The sequence below is a fragment of the Bufo bufo genome, chromosome 4 (genome assembly GCF_905171765.1).
Source record: "Bufo bufo chromosome 4, aBufBuf1.1, whole genome shotgun sequence".
Lineage (NCBI taxonomy): Eukaryota > Metazoa > Chordata > Amphibia > Anura > Bufonidae > Bufo > Bufo bufo.
Window position 1 is genome coordinate 155,461,596 of NC_053392.1, and position 16,816 is coordinate 155,478,411.

Consider the following 16,816-nt stretch of genomic DNA (forward strand, 5'->3'; position numbering starts at 1 on the left):
TGAAACACTCGCTTTCGAAGCACTTTAAAGAGGTCCACAACCAAGATCCTGGGGGACTGATATTTATGGCCTTGGAGAAGATAGATACACACTGGAAAAAATGTCTAGAGCGGAATCTCGACGCATATACGATTTTGGAAGTCTATTACCAGCAGGTTTGAACGCTGAACTTGAAATTTTTGGCTTCCTCTAGACTATGGTGGGTGTGCCCCCTATCTTATGGGGGATCATGTGTCTGGCCGTTTATTGGCACTCTCATCCCCCCTTGGAGGTGGGCCCACTCACCCATTTCTACAATAAAATCTGAAAGAATAGAAATCAGAGAAAATACAGATTAAATTACACAATATGTTTTGTCCCCTTGGCTGTGTGGGGCCCCGTCTCCACGTACAATCAATTATATGTAGTAACTTGTATTTTAATAAAATTTCTATATTCAAGTCCCTTCTGGAATTTTTAATTATCATACATTTTTAGACATTTTTTACATTACTGAAGTATAATTTTTACCGCAGGTTTATAAATTAGAATGTGAATCTAAAACTGTATATGGGCAATACAATCAGGCCTATTTATATCTTAAGAAAATATACAGCAATTTTTTTATGTAATTTATATTTATATATTTTAAAGTTTATCTTGAGAAAGCAGTACCGCATAGATGTCTCCTTTAGTATACGACTTAATCGCAACTAGATGGAGATAATATGCTAAAAACGCATAGACATAGGAATAACCGCACCAAAAATGTCATGGAAAGCTAAAAAAGTTGATTCCGGTCCTGGTTTTTTCACAATCCTAAGTGAACTATAAAAGGAAGTGACATTACAATGGGGGTTGAGCCACTGAGGAAGGGGAGAGCGGTCCCCGAAACGCGTCTGGCGTGGTTCACCCCCATAAAGAAAGATCCGGATCAACTGTAGAGGACCGATGATAATCTGATTTGTGGAGCGCTCCATAAAAAATCTTCGAATTAACATTCGTGTGAAAGACCGGACTAAACAGGCAAGTCCCGCGAGACAAACACCACGTGACCCGGAAGTCTCGGACGAGGACGCCAAACGGGAGAAGAAGACGCCGGGACAAGGTGGTGAGTGGAAACCTAAGTGGCGTTCCCGATACAACAGGGGTAAGATATCAATTCACGCCTTACTCACCACTTATATTCAATAATAATATCAACCGGAATATCAAGGTCCCGTTCTCCGATTCTATTCACTGTTCGTATTGTCCCTACTCAAGGGAATACCTCTGAGAGAGCACAGTGACATTTAAAGAAGTGACTTTCTCTCCAAATACAGTTCCATACCTGGATTTATTTTCCATTAACTATACGCGATTAAATTACTATATCTAACCGAAGGACAAGACATATACTGTATATAATTCGACATAGATTTGCCAGTTTGCACTTATCCTGCGGTTTTATTAAATTTTATTTATTGATTTTATTAATTGTATTTTATTGCATATTTTTAAACTTGTGTATAACAATTAATTGCTGTAATAAACTGCCATGTGCTATGTGATCCGCATAATTGAGTGCCAGTCTCATACTATTCTTTTCTAATTGTCCCTTATACTGATTGGGTGATCAGTTTCAGACTAGAGCACCAGTTCCAGGCTGTAAAAGAGGTGAGCTATCCACTCTAGTGTTATTATATTTATGCCTTCTTAAGGCAGTTGTCTCTAGATGAGTGTTGGACATACCGCGGCTTATGCGTTGACAGCACAGGCTGCAGATGGCAACACTATTGTCCGCAGCTGACACGTTAAAAAAGCCCACACTGCGGAGCCATGTGCTGGTGTACTGGGAGCGCCAGATGTGACCGTGCATGGTGGATGGCTCGTTCCAGATACATTTGCAGTCTGCTTTTTGCCTCCTGTGCACTGCGAGTTCTGCCTGCTACTCCTCCTTCTCCTTCCTATCTGCTGCTCCATCTTTCCCTCTGAACTCCCGTCCTCTTCCTCTCTTGTGGGCACCCACTTGAAGTCCATCGACACGTCATCATCGTCAACTTCACCACCACTGACATTAGAGATCTTGGAGTAGGCAGCAACGCACCTTCCCCAACTTCCCACTTGGGCTCCGGCCTGGTGCACCTGCCCGACCTCTATCACCCCTGCGGAATGGCCTGACTTTTCCTCTGCCTATCATTTTCAAAATGACCCTGTGACAAAGTCCCTATAGAAGAGCAGTATTTGTGGAAGCAGGTAAATAGAACCCCTTAATAAGTATTTGCTGGAAGCAGGTATATCAAACCCCTTAATTAGTTTTTTTGGGGGACAACAGGTATATCATACAAGTTGCAATAAGTTGTTCCAATAGTGTGTGTCCCTCTGTATAGCTGCGTTATCTCAGCAGAACCGCACACAACTGCTGCATAATACAAATGCACTATATACAGTTGCAAGAAAAAGTATGTGAACCCTTTGGAATGATATGGATTTCTGCACAAATTGGTCATAAAATGTGATCTGATCTTCATCTAAGTCACAGCAATAGACAATCACAGTCCGCTTAAACTAATAACACACAAATAATTAAATGTTACCATGTTTTTATTGAACACACCATGTAAACATTCATAGTGCAGGTGGAAAAACTATGCGAATCCCTAGACTAATGACATCTCCAAGAGCTAATTGGAGTGAGGTGTCAGCCAACTGACGTCTAATCAATGAGATGAGATTGGAGGTGTTGGTTACAGCTTCCCTGTGCTTTTCACAAGAAGCATTGCCTGATGTGAATGATGCCTCACACAAAAGAGCTCTCAGAAGACCTACAATTAAGAATTGTTGACTTGCATAAAGCTGGAAAGGGTTATAAAAGTATCTCCAAAAGCCTTGCTATTCATCAGTCCACGGTAAGACAAATTGTCTATAAATGGAGAAAGTTCAGCACTGCTGCTACTCTCCCTAGGAGTGGCCGTCCTGTAAAGATGACTGCAAGAGCACAGCACAGACTGCTCAATGAGGTGAAGAAGAATCCTAGAGTGTCAGCTAAAGACTTACAAAAGTCTCTGGCATATGCTAACATTCCTGTAAGCAAATCTATGACAAGTAAAAAAATAAACAAGAATGGATTTCATGGGAGGATACCACAGAGGAAGCCACTGCTGTCCAAAAAAAAACATTGCTGCACGTTTACAGTTTTTTGGATGTTCCACAGCAGTACTGGCAAAATATTCTGTGGACAGATGAAACAAAAGTTGATTTGTTTGGAAGAAACACAAACACTATGTGTGGAGAAAAAGAGGCACAGCACACCAACATCAAAACCTCACCACAACTGTGAAGTATGGTGGTGGGGGCATCATGGTTTGGGGCTGTTTTGCTGCATCAGGGCCTGGACGGATTGCTATCATCGAAGGAAAAATGAATTTCCAAGTTTATCAAGACATTTTGCAGGAGAACTTAAGGCCATCTGTCCACCAGCTAAAGCTCAACAGAAGATGGGTGTTGCAACAGGACAATGACCCAAAGCATAGAAGTAAATTAACAACAGAATGGCTTAAACAGAAGAAAATACGCCTTCTGGAGTGGCCCAGTCAGAGTCCTGACCTCAACCCGATTGAGATGCTGTGGCATGACCTCAAGAAAGCCATTCACACCAAGAATATTGCTGAACTGAAACAGTTCTGTAAAGAGGAATGGTCAAGAATTACTCCTGACCGTTGTGCACGTCTGATCTGCAAGTACAGGAAACGTTTGGTTGAAGTTATTGCTGCCAAAGGAGGTTCAACCAGTTATTAAATCTAAGGGTTCACATACTTTTCCCACCTGCACTGTAAATGTTTACATGGTGTGTTCAATAAAAACATGGAAACATTTAATTCTTTGTGTGTTATTAGTTTAAGCAGACTGTGATTGTCTATTGTTGTGACTTAGATGAAGATCAGATCACATTTTTAACCAACTTGTGCAGAAATCCATATAATTCCAAAGGGTTCACATACTTTTTCTTGCAACTGTAGAAAGTATATTATAGGTATATCACACCCCTGCCTTAATTAGTGCTTTTTGAGGCAACTGGTATATCCCACCAGTTGCAATTAGTTGTTCCAATCGCATTTGTCCCTCTGTATAACTGCAGTATCACAGTAGAATCACACACAACTGCTGCACAATACAAATGCACTATATAGAAAGTATATTATAGGTATATCACACCCCTGCCTTAATCAGTGTTTTTTGGGGGGCAACTGGTATATCACACCAGTTGCAATTAATTGTTTCAATAGCGTTTGTCCCTCTGTATAGCTGCAGTATCGCAGCAGAACCACACACAACTGCTGCACAGTTCAAATGCACTATAATATACTTTCTATGTTAGAAAGTATATTATAAGTACAGTATATCACATTCCTCAGTATGTCACACCTATCGATAGCACAACTTTACCAGTCCTTAAAAGGACTTTTGTGGCCATATTAGATATCGTTTGGTGTCCCTAACTGTCTGTCCCTGCTCCACACAGTAACCTCTCCCTACACTGGCAAAAGACTGAATGTAAAATGGCGGCCAGATCGGGTTTATTTATAGGGTAGGGGGTATGTCCATGTGTTGAAATGTCTCAATTGACAGCCCTGTCCCACCTGATGGATGTGTCATGGGTCAAAGTTCGGCGCTATGCAAAAAAATATGGCACCTGCGAATATCGCCATATGTTCGGCGAATCACAAACGACCAAAGTTTGGCGCGAAACGACTTCCATGCGAACCGCAAGGCCATATCTAGTGGTATGCAGTAATAACTTCAACTGAGCACTTCAACAGAAGTAAATGTAGTATTCTGTGAATTGTAGTTCCACAACAGCTAGAATGCAAGAAGTTGCAGTTGTCTGCCTCTGATTAAAGTGACACGTATTTTTTTTCTTTATGTAGATGAGGGCTTCAGTGCACCTAAACTCCTTGGCTTTACATTGATAAATATACCCCATAGTTTGAGCAGCAACACATACAGTGCCTTGAAAAAGTATTCAGACCCCTTGAACTTTTCCATATTTTTTCATGTTACAGCCACAAACTAAAATGTATTTTATTGGGATTTTATGTGATAAAAAATTTGTGAAAGGAAAAGCGTGAAAAGAAAATGATACATGATTTTAAAAATGTTAAATAGATAAAAATCTGAAAAGTGTGGTGTGCATTTTTATTCAGCCCCCCTGTACTCTGGAACCCCTAAATAAAATCCAGTGTGACCAATTGCCTTCAAAAGTCACCCAATTAGTAAATAGAGTTCACCTGTGTATAATTTATTCAGTATAACTACAGTGGATCTATGAAGGGCTCAGAGGTTTGTTAGAGAACATTAGTGATCAAACAGTATCATGAAAATCAAGGAACACACCAGACAGGTCAGGGATAAAGTTGTGGAAAAGTGTAAAGCAGCATTAGGTTATAAAAAATATACCAAACTCTGAACATCTGAGAATGGAAGGATTATGGCACAACTGCAAACCGACCAAGACATGGACGCCCACCTAAACTGACAGCTCAGGCAAGACACTCAGGCAAAACACTGATTAGAAAAGCAGCCAAGAGACCCATGGTCACTCTGGAGGACCTGCAGAGATCCACAGCTCAGGTGGGAGAATCTGTCTCCAAAACAACTATTAGTCGTGTACTCCACAAATCTGGCCTTTATGGAAGAGTGGAAAGAAGATCCCAAGCAACCCATTTGAAGTTCCATTTGAAGTTTGCCACATGCCTTGTATGGGGACACATATATGCGGATAAAGCAGCTCAATAATGGGATTACATGGAACTCAAAACGTAATGTTAAATACTAGATTCCTCCGCAGCTTTGAAATCAATTTTCTTCTGCAGCAGCATTCCAAAAGTTAGAGTTTGGTACCAACGTCCTCTAAACCCAAGATGCTGTTATGGCTCTTGTGGAGTAAGCACTCACACCTTGCAAGGGTATAAGAAGTCATCATAACACAAGCCAAGAGTTTGTGCTTTGACCACTGAAGGGTTACAAAGAGGTTATCCAACATTTGAAATGCTGGGTTCTAGATAGATAAATATTGAGACATCATTGAACATCAAGAGGGCATAGTCTTTTACACTCTTCTGATCGTCTGAGGTGGACTCCATGTGGAATGTGGGGAAGGTGATCTCCTGGTTCTCCTGTCCCAACAACCATTCTTTCTGTTAAATTGGGAAAGTATGTTTCTTTGATGGCCAGCAATTGGACATCACTTACTATTGTGGCCTCCTGGAGAAGCTTAAATGGTTCCTGACATAGTTAGCGTTATTGAGAGCCAAGTGAATATCCCAGTTTAGAATATGATTTGCCCAAACATCCAAGCTGCCCTTGATCTATGACTCTGCCCAATCCAGGTCGTATACTACTTCTCCAAGATGGGCTTGAGATCTTGTTCCAACTTGCAGATTTATTGATGTTACGGTAGTGGTGGTGGTGTTGGACAGTAGCCAGGCATTTCTGCCTCACAGCTGAAGATGAAAATAGCACAGGATCTTATGAGGGATCACTTTCAGTCCCATGACAGGAGAAGACTTTCATAGAAGATCTGTGTGGCCATCCCATCTCAACAGCAGCTTCTGTTTGAGTGTTCTAAAATGTAATTTCTCCCAAAGAACAACATCTATTGCTGCCGACATGAAACCCAGGATTTTCATGATCTGTCTTGAGTTTTGATTGTGTTCAACCTCAGGATCATAGTCTCCCATCATCCTTTTTAAATAGTGATTTATAAAGGGAAACTCTTGGAATTTATTTAAAAATCCTACCTAAATTAGTGAAAAAAATCCCAAATCTCTCTTAACAGTTTTTTCAACACAGCTGTGTACATGTCTTATGTCATTATGCAATAATCCATTTTGGAGAGTAGCTCAAATGGCGACTTCAGAAATAGTCCAAATAATAGTCTTCTTATTGTGTCCAAAAACAGTATCAACAAAAATTAGCTTACTTCTGCATGTAAACACAAAAATTACACAGTCAATGTGAACTCGCCTAACACACAGTCCTCTGTAGTTCCTGGTTTCCACCTCCAGCCTGAGGGGGAAGAGACTTGGCAATAGCAGGCTCTCTGCTAAATCAACTCCACACAGCTACACTCCCAGTCTATAACACTTTCAGACTAGGAACCACACCCCTAGCTCTCCTGGGCTTCCTGGCGTATATAGGCCAGCTAAAACCTGGCCTGGATACATTGTAGTAGTCATTCCACCCTGCTCTTTGACTACTCCAATGAAACCCGCCCAGATCAACTGCAGCCAGCAGCTAAACTACTAATAACAACTGTCAGTAACCTAGGGCTACTGACGAAACACTACCGATTCATTTCCCTGAGCCCAGGCACCTTGGTGACACATATCCATCATCCACTATAGCACCTTGTGCCTTCTCACACCAGATATTGGTAAAGATGCATGTAGCTGTTGTGATGACAAACTGGATGTGCCAGATATGCCTGATTGTCCTGAGACCCATGCTAGAGGCTTCACTCTGATTTGGAGGATGGAAAACTTAGGAGATATAGATCCTGTATATGAACTCTTCCATCTAGACAGATCGGATTGGGGGAGTCTTGCTTCTTATGGAACAAGTCCCCTATTAGGTTGCCCATTCAGATGCACTACTAAATTGACATAGGTTTAAGCATATGATTCTTCTCCTAGCAGTAGAGAACCATGACTGTTAATTTTGCCTAGAGGTCAGCCACATCACAGAGAAAATCCAATGTTAAGAAAAGATCTGAATGACTGTAGCAATCACCCCTGTGGACTCCATCGAGTTTATTGTCCCATAAATGCTGCAGCCTAAGGGAAGTGTAGGTTTCTAAAATTATATTTGTGGACAATCTCTAGAAACTATATTTAGTTTATGTTGCAGGCAACCACAGCAATGCAAAGTAGTCAATATTCTTCTATAGGATACAGCTCAACAGTCCTTACACCAGATGTCCCTTTAAATTAATGACTTGAACTCACTGAGTTTGAAAACCTGTCTCATGATCTGTGGTTCCACCTTCCTCTCCTGAAAACTACTGACATACAACCCCTACATCCTATGGTCGACTCTGTATCCTGGATGATTGCAGCTTCTCTGGGTGTTACAGGCTATCAATTATCCTCAATAATGGAAGCCCCTTCCAAAGACAGTGGCCATTAGATGAAACATGTTAAGACAAGCTGTTATTAACCCCTTAAGTACATGTACGGCGGGCTAATCGGGCGGGTACAGGGGCTGCGCCCGCCCGATCAGTGGCACGGACCCGACAGTCACTGACAGCCGGGCCCCTGCTGCAAGTGATCAAAAAGGCATATGTCCCACAAAATGGTACCAATAAAACTGTCACCTCATCCCGCATAAAATGAGCCCCTACATAAGAAAATCGCTCAAAAAATAAAAAAAAACTATAGCTCTCAGAACATGGAGACATTAAAACATCATTTTTTTTGTTTCAAAAATGCGATTATTGTGTTGAAGTGAAATAAATAAAAAAAAGTATACATATTAGGTATTGCCGCATCCATAACTAGCTGCTCTATAAAAATATCACATGACCAAACCCCTCAGATGAACACCGTAAAAAATAAAAATAAAAACAGTACCAGAAAAGCCATTTTTTGTCACCTAACATCACATAAAGTGCAACACCAAGCGATTAAAAAGGCGTATGCCCCCTAAATTAGTACCAATCAAACAGTCACCTCATCCCACAAAAAATTTGATCCTAACTAAGACAATCGCTCAAAAAATAAAAAAGCTATGGCTCTAAGACTATGGAGACACTAAAACATTTATTTGGTTTAAAAAAATGCTATTATTGTGTAAAACAGGTCATTTTTTACACATTTTGATTTCAAACTACTTCCCACACATTAGGGCCCCTAAATTGCCAGGGCATTATAACTACCCCACAAGTGACCCCATTTTGGAAAGAAGACACCCTAAGGTATTTCGTGATGGGCATCGTGAGTTCATGGAAGTTTTTATTTTTTGTCACAAGTTAGTGGAATATGAGACTTTGTAAGAAAAAAAAAAGAAAAAAAAATCATTTTCCGCTAACTTATGACAAAAAATAAAAAATTCTAGGAACTCGCCATGCCCCTCATGGAATACCTTGGGGTGTCTTCTTTCCAAAATGGGGTCACTTGTGGGGTAGTTATACTGCCCTGGCAATTTAGGGGCCCTAATGTGTGGGAAGTAGTTTGAAATCAAAATGTGTACAAAAATGACCTATGAAATCCTAAAGGTGCTCTTTGGAATGTGGGCCCCTTTGCCCACCTAGGCTGCAAAAAAGTGTCACACATCTGGTATCGCCGTACTCAGGAGAAGTTGGGCAATGTGTTTTGGGGTGTCATTTTACATATACCCATGCTGGGTGAGAGAAATAACTCGGCAAAAGACAACTTTTCCCATTTTTTTATACAAAGTTGGTTATGAAAAGTTGTCTTTTGCCGAGATATTTATCTCACCCAGCATGGGTATATGTAAAATGACACCCCAAAACAGGGGGGAGATCAGGGAGTCTATATGGGGTGATCACCCCCCTGTAAGGCTCCATTCAGACGTCAGTATGTGTTTTGCGGATCCGATCCATGTATCCGTGGATACGTAAAAAACATATGGACGTCTGAATGGAGCCTTACAGGGGGGTGATCAATGACAGGGGGGTGATAAATGACAGGGGGGTGATAAGGGAGTCCATATGGGGTGATCACCCCCTGTCATTGATCACCCCCCTGTAAGGCTCCATTCAGACGTCCGTATGTGTTTTGCGGATCCGATCCATGTATCCGTGGATCCGTAAAAAAAACATACGGACGTCTGAATGGAGCCTTACAGGGGGTGATCAATGACAGGGGGGTAATCAATGCCAGGGGGGTGATCAGGGAGTCTATATGGGGTGATCAGGGGTTAATAAGGGGTTAATAAGTGATGAGGGGGGGTGTAGTGTAGTGCTGTTTGGTGCTACTTATTACTGAGCTGCCTGTGTCCTCTGGTGGTCGATCCAAGCAAAAGGGACCACCAGAGGACCAGGTAGCAGGTATATTAGATGCTGCTATCAAAACAGCGTCTAATATACCTGTTAGGGGTTAAAAAAATCGCATCTACAACCTGCCAGCGAACGATCGCCGCTGGCAGGCTGTAGATCCACTCGCTCACCTTCCGATCCTGTAAGCGCGCGCGCCTGTGTGCGTGCGTTCACAGGAAATCCTGCGTCTCGCGAGATGACGCATATATGCGTGACTCTGCCTGCAGCTGCCACCTCCGGAACGCGATCCTGCGTTAGGCGGTCCGGAGGCGGTTAAATAAATAATAAAAAGTATACATATTAGGTATTTCCACGTCCGTAATGACCTGCTCTATAAAAATGTCACATGACCTAACCCCTCAGGTGAATGCTGTAAAATAAATAAATAAAAACTGTGCTAAAACAACCAATTTTTTGGTCACCTTGCCCCATAAAGTATAATAATAAATTATCAAAGTTATATATACCCAAAAATGGTACCAATAAAAACGTCAACTCTTCCTGCAAAAAATGACCTCTGCACAAGATGATCAGCAGAAAAATAAAACAATATGGCGTTCAGAAAATGGAGACACAAAAACATATTTTTTTTTTCAAAAATGCTTTATTATGTAACACTGAAACAAACAAACAAACAAAGAAACTAGACATATTTGATATCATTGTGTCTGTAACAACCTGCTCTATAAAAATAGCACATGATCTACCCTGTCAGATAAATGTTGTAAAAAATAAAAGTAAAAACAGTGTCAAAACAGACCTTTTTTGGTTACCTTGCCTTATAAAAAAAAAACATAATATAGAGCAATTAAAAATCATATGTACCCCAAAATAGTACCAATCAAACTGGCACCTTATCCCCTAGTTTCCAAAAATGGGGCAACTTTTTGGGATTTTCTACTGTAAGGGTCCATCAGGGGAGCTTCAAATGGGACATGGCATCTGAAAACCAGTTCAGCAAAATCTGCCTTCCAAAAACCATATGACGTTCCTTTTCTTCTGCGCCCTGCCGTGTGCCCTTACATCAGTTTACGACTACATGTGGGGTGTTTATGTAAACCACAGAATCAGTGTAATAAATATTAAGTTTTGTTTGGCTGTTAACCCTACATGTGTTAAAGAAAAAAATCGAATAAAAAGGAAAATCTGCCAAAAAACTGAAATTTAGAAATGTAATCTCCATTTTCCTTTAATTCTTGTGGAACAACTAAAGGGTTAACAAAGTTTGTAAAATCAGTTTTAAGTAACTTGAGGGGTGTAGTCTCTACAATGGGGTCACTTATGGGGGGTTTCCACTATATAAGCCCCACAAAGTGACTTCAGAACTGAACAGGTCCTTAAAAAAGTTGACTTTGGAAATTTTCTTAAAAAATTTCAAAAATTGCTTCAAAAATTCTAACCTTCTAACGTCCAAAAAAATTTAATGACATTACCAAAATGATGCCCACATAAAGTAGACATATGGGACATATCTGTCTTAAAAGCAGAGAGATTCAAATTTAGAAAAAAGTGAACTTTTTCAAATTTTCGTTAACTTTTGGATATTTTTATAAATAAAGGTGAAATATATTGACTCAAATTTACCCTTAACATGAAGTACAATGTGTCACGAGAAAACAATATCTGAATGGCTTGGATAAGTAAAAGCGTTTGAAAGTTATCACCACATAAAGTGACACATCAGATTTGCAAAATTAGGCCTAGTCAGGAAGGTAGTAAATGGCCCGGTCTGGAAGTGGTTAAGGAACACCCTTTCCTGAATATGATCTGAGGAGATTCACTCAGTGGGGCTCATTCACTAAAGACTGGCATTTCACAAAATTGATAGATTTAGATGCAACCAATTTATTAAGTGCAGTCCTAATAAATGTATCATATATGATGACCATGTGCCAGAAACTGAAACCTATGCATAGATTTCATTTATAATTTGCACCAGTTTTCTTTTATAATTATAGCAAATGTGTCTGGCCGTAGTGGCCCTGTCCTATCTAGCTAAGCCCCAACAACTTTCAAAGAAGTGGCAAGAGCAGTGTACTATGCAAAAAGTCACAAAATGCTTGTTCAAAATGCTGTTTATGCAAAAATGTAAAGTTTTTTTACGCCCAAAAACTGGTGTACATACCCCCAATGTCTCTCATAGATCATTGTCTTTTTTCAGTATCTTGCCTCAGTATGGTCCCACCTATAGTTACCAATGCCATCCACAAAGGCTTTTGTAGGCAGACCAGCTGAAAGTGAGCATGATCTAAGCTGCAACATTTCACCCCAAAATTGCTCCCCAATTCTGGCATAGATTTCTGTTTCAAAGTAAGTTAATCCATAGGTGGTATAAAGTTAGACAAAAGGGTGTATCCCTGCACCAAATTTACCATCCAACATGAGCCACTGTGATAAATTGTATGCATGTCTCCTAAATAAGTTTACCCGATCTACAGGATTCATAAAATTGCCGTTTTGTTCCTTTCAGATTAGATCAGCACTCGAAGGCACCCACAGCTCGTAGCTGTATTTGAGGTTAAAAAGGTGTAATATGTTAATACATTTCTACCTGCCGCGTTCTTAGCATTATTGTTTGGAACTCAGAGTATAAATAACCTTAGAATGACCTAATTTGAAAAGGCTTGAAATTGCCTCTAAGGCTACTTTCACACTCGCGTTTTGGCTTTCCATTTGTTAGATCCATCATGGGCTCTCACAAGTGGTCCAAAACGGATCAGTTTTGCCCTAATGCATTCTGAATTGAAAAGAATGCATCAGTTTGCCTCTGTTCAGTCACCATTCCGCTCTGGAGGCGGACACCAAAACTCTGCCTGCAGCGTTTTTCTGTCCGCTTGACGAAACTGAGCCAAACGGATCCGTCCTGGAACACAATGTAAGTCAATGGGGACGGATCTGTTTTCTCTGACACAATCTGGCACAACAGAAAACGGATCCGTCTCTCATTGACTTTTACTGAAGTTCATGACAGATCCGTCTTGGCTATGTTACAGATAATACAAACGGATCCGTTCATGACGGATGCATGCGGTTGTATTATTGTAATGGATCCATTCGCCCAAAAGTAGCCTGAAAGAATATGTGACCTTACTTCTACTAGATCAAACCTGCGTTTCCTGTATTTAAACTTTATTTTTATGTTAACTTATTTTCATATTTATAGATAACGTCCATTAGGGAGAAAATTGAGGTTGGAAGAATTTCTCTATATGGAACTCCTTGTTTTCTGTTTCCAGATACTATAAATTTTGATGTTCATTTTTCTCTGGATCTGGATGTGAAATTGAAAGCAGCTATACTAGGAACGTTCTTACTTTTTTGTAAGTTGATTTATTTAGCTCATCATTAAAATAGCTCCAATGTAGTCTGTTCACATGGGACATACAGTGGGGAAAATAAGTATTTGAAACACTGGTGATTTTGCAAGTTTTCCCACCTACAAAGAATGGAGAGGTCTGTAATTTTTATCATAGGTACACTTCAACTGTGAGAGACAGAATCTAAAAAAAAGTCCAGAAAATCCCATTGTATGATCTTTAAATAATTAATTTGCATTTTATTGCATTAAATAAGTATTCCATCACCTACCAACCAGCAAGAATTCTGGCTCTCACAGACATGTTCATTTTTCTTAAAGAAACCGTCCTACTCTGCACTTATTAATTGCACCTGTTTGAACTCATTGGCTGTATAAAAGAAACCTGTCCACACACTCAATCGCATTCCAACCTCTCCACCATGGCCAAAACCAAAGAGCTGTCTAAGGACACCAGGGACATAATTTTAGACCCGCACAAGACTGGGATGGTCTACAGGACAATAGGCAAGCAGCTTGGTGAGAAAGAAAGAACTGTTGGTGCAATTATTAGAAAATTTAAGAAACACAAGATGTCAATCTTCCTCGGCCAGGGGCTCCATGCAAGATCTCATCTCGTGGGGTAAGGATGATTCTGAAAAAGGTCATGAAATCAGCCCAAAACTACACACAGCCTGGTTAATGACCTGAAGAGAGCCGGGACCCAGGGGGCGGATTAAGTGCATCATAGGCCTGGGGCAGTTTCCAGAACTTGGGCCCACCCCCCATTCTGTGTTCTGCCCCATAGTTATTTCTATTTATAGTAAATATTTAAAGAGAACTACACAACATAAAATTCTTTGCAAACTTCGACCCTTTATTGAAGTTTTTATAACAATGGTAAATGGTCATTCAAATAATATATTAAATAGATTTTTTTTTTATTAGAGGGGAAGATTTATCAAAACTGGTGATAAAGGAAAACTGACTTGGTTACTTATAGCAAAAATTGGATCCCACCTTTCATTTCCCAAAGGAGATCTGAAAAATGAAAGGTGGAATCTAAGATTACTGTTAGTAACACATTACACGTCATGGATTAAAATACTGCAGGGCACGCAAGGTCCCCCTGCTCACGCCAGCACACGTCCAGGCCCATTTGAAGCTCACCAATGACCATCTGGATGATCCAGAGGAGGCATGGGAGAAGGTCATGTGGTCAGATGAGACCAAAATAGAACTTTTTGGTATCAACTCCACTCGCAGTGTTTGGATGAAGAAGGAGGATGAATACAACCTAAGAACACCGTCCCAACCATGAAGCATGGGGGTGGAAACATCATACTTTGGGGGTGCTTTTCTACAAAGGGGACAGGACGACTGCACCGTATTGAGGGAGGATGGGTGGGGCCATGTATGGCAAGATTATGGCCAGCAATCTCCTTCCCTCGGTAAAAGCACTGAAGATGGGTTGTGGCTGGGTCTTCCAGCATGACTATGACCGGAAACACACAGCCAGGGCAACTAAGAAATGACTCCATAAGAAGCATTTCAAGGTGCTGGAGTGGCCTACCTAAACGAAAATTTTTGGAGGGAGCTGAAACTCAATTTAGCCCAGTGACAGCTCCAAAACCTGAAAGATCTGGAGAAGATCTGTATAGAGGAGGGGACCAAAATCCCTGCTGCAGTGTGTGCAAGAACTACAGGAAACGTCTGACCTCTGAAATTGCAAACAAACGTTTCTGTACCAAATATTAAGTTCTGTTTTTCTATTGTATCAAATACTTATTTCATACAATAAAATGAAAATTAATTATTTAAAAATAATGCAATGTGATTTTCAGGATTTTTTTTATTAATTCTGTTTCTCACAGTTGAAGTGCACCTAGGCTAAAAATGACAGACCTCTCCATTCTTTGTAGGTGGGAAAACTTGCAAAATCGCCAGTGTTACAAATACTTCTTTTCCCCACTGTATACCTTGCAATTTTCCCATCGCAGATTTGCATGCTGAAAATCCAAAGCATTTTACTGCATTTTAAGAAATCTCATCTACAAGCTGTGACATTTAAAATCTTCAATATGTCAGTTTATGATGCTAATTTTCTCTGCAGATTTCACCCTTTGTTATACAGGAGGTGAAATCCATGGCAAGTCTGCAGCAAAAGCCACAAAAAAGAAAAAAATCTGCTAAAATTCTAAAGTAAAATTGAGACAAAATCAGTAGCAATAAATCCTCCCTGCTTGTTTTTTTATTTTTAAGTAAGCTTTCAGCTTTTGCTATCTCTTTCTTGTACGATTATGTACTAACTAAGAATAGTATTTAGTATTTTCATAATTGTTGCTTAGCAAATGTTTGTAGCTCAAGATATTGTGGCCGGTCAATGACAAAGTCCGAACAGTGCAGGAAATAAGTTTACACACAGCCACATTTACCACCGCGGAATTGACTTTACATGCATGGATTTTGTCAGAAATGTTTTAGAAGATTTTTAGATGCCACGTAAGGCCAACAGTCAAATCCACTGTGAAATCTAAAGCATATTCGTGGTAGAATAGAGCACTCGGGCAATTTGAAATTCCTCAGATTATATTTCTCAGCATTGTACTGTACGTTGCTGCAGATTTATGGTGCAGAATTTTCCACGTATAAACATAGTCCAGCATTTATTCATTCCCTTTTAGCCTAACTTTATCTAACCTTACTGATAATTTGCTATGTTTTCCCCTTAACAGAGTTTCTAAATGGCAATGGTGGCAATGGCGAGCGAAGACAGATTTGGAAGACAACATGGACGACTGTAGCGGGCAGCCGATAAAACTATATATATAAAAAAATATACACTCACCTAAAGAATTATTAGGAACACCTGTTCTATTTCTCATTAATGCAATTATCTACTCAACCAATCAAATGGCAGTTGCTTCAATGCATTTAGCGGGGTGCACCTGGTCAAGACAATCTCCTGAACTCCAAACTGAATGTCAGAATGGGAAAGAAAGCTGATTTTTGAGAGTGGCATGGTTGTTGGTGCCAGACGGGCCGGTCTGAGTATTTCACAATCTGCTCAGTTACTGGGATTTTCACGCACAACCATTGCTAGGGTTTACAAAGAATGGTGTGAAAAGGGAAAAACATCCAGTATGTGGCAGTCCTGTGGGCAAAAATGCCTTGTGGATGCTAGAGGTCAGAGGAGAATGGGCCGACTGATTCAAGCTGATAGAAGAGCAACGTTGACTGAAATAACCACTCGTTACAGCCGAGGTATGCAGCAAAGCATTTGTGAAGCCACAACACGCACAACCTTGAGGCGGATGGGCTACAACAGCAGAAGACCCCACCGGGTACCACTCATCTCCACTACAAATAGGAAAAAGAGGCTACAATTTGCACGAGCTCACCAAAATTGGCCTGGAAAAATGTTGCCTGTTCTGATGAGTCTCGATTTCTGTTGAGACATTCAAATGGTAGAGTCCGAATTTGGCGTAAACAGAATGAGAACATGT

At 40.4% G+C, this 16,816-nt stretch overlaps 1 protein-coding gene across 1 annotated transcript in view; it reads left to right on the forward strand.

Moving 5' to 3' along the window:
- Positions 1 to 16,141, forward strand: part of LOC121000012 (phospholipid scramblase 1-like) — a 56,923-nt gene extending 40,782 nt beyond the window's left edge. Inside the window, exons 7-8 of the mRNA XM_040431043.1 lie at positions 13,179 to 13,334; positions 16,046 to 16,141. Coding sequence (XP_040286977.1) covers positions 13,179 to 13,334; positions 16,046 to 16,054 — 165 coding nt within the window. The 3' untranslated portion in view covers positions 16,055 to 16,141. The remainder of the gene's footprint in view (positions 1 to 13,178; positions 13,335 to 16,045) is intronic.
- The last annotated feature ends 675 nt before the right edge of the window (positions 16,142 to 16,816 follow it).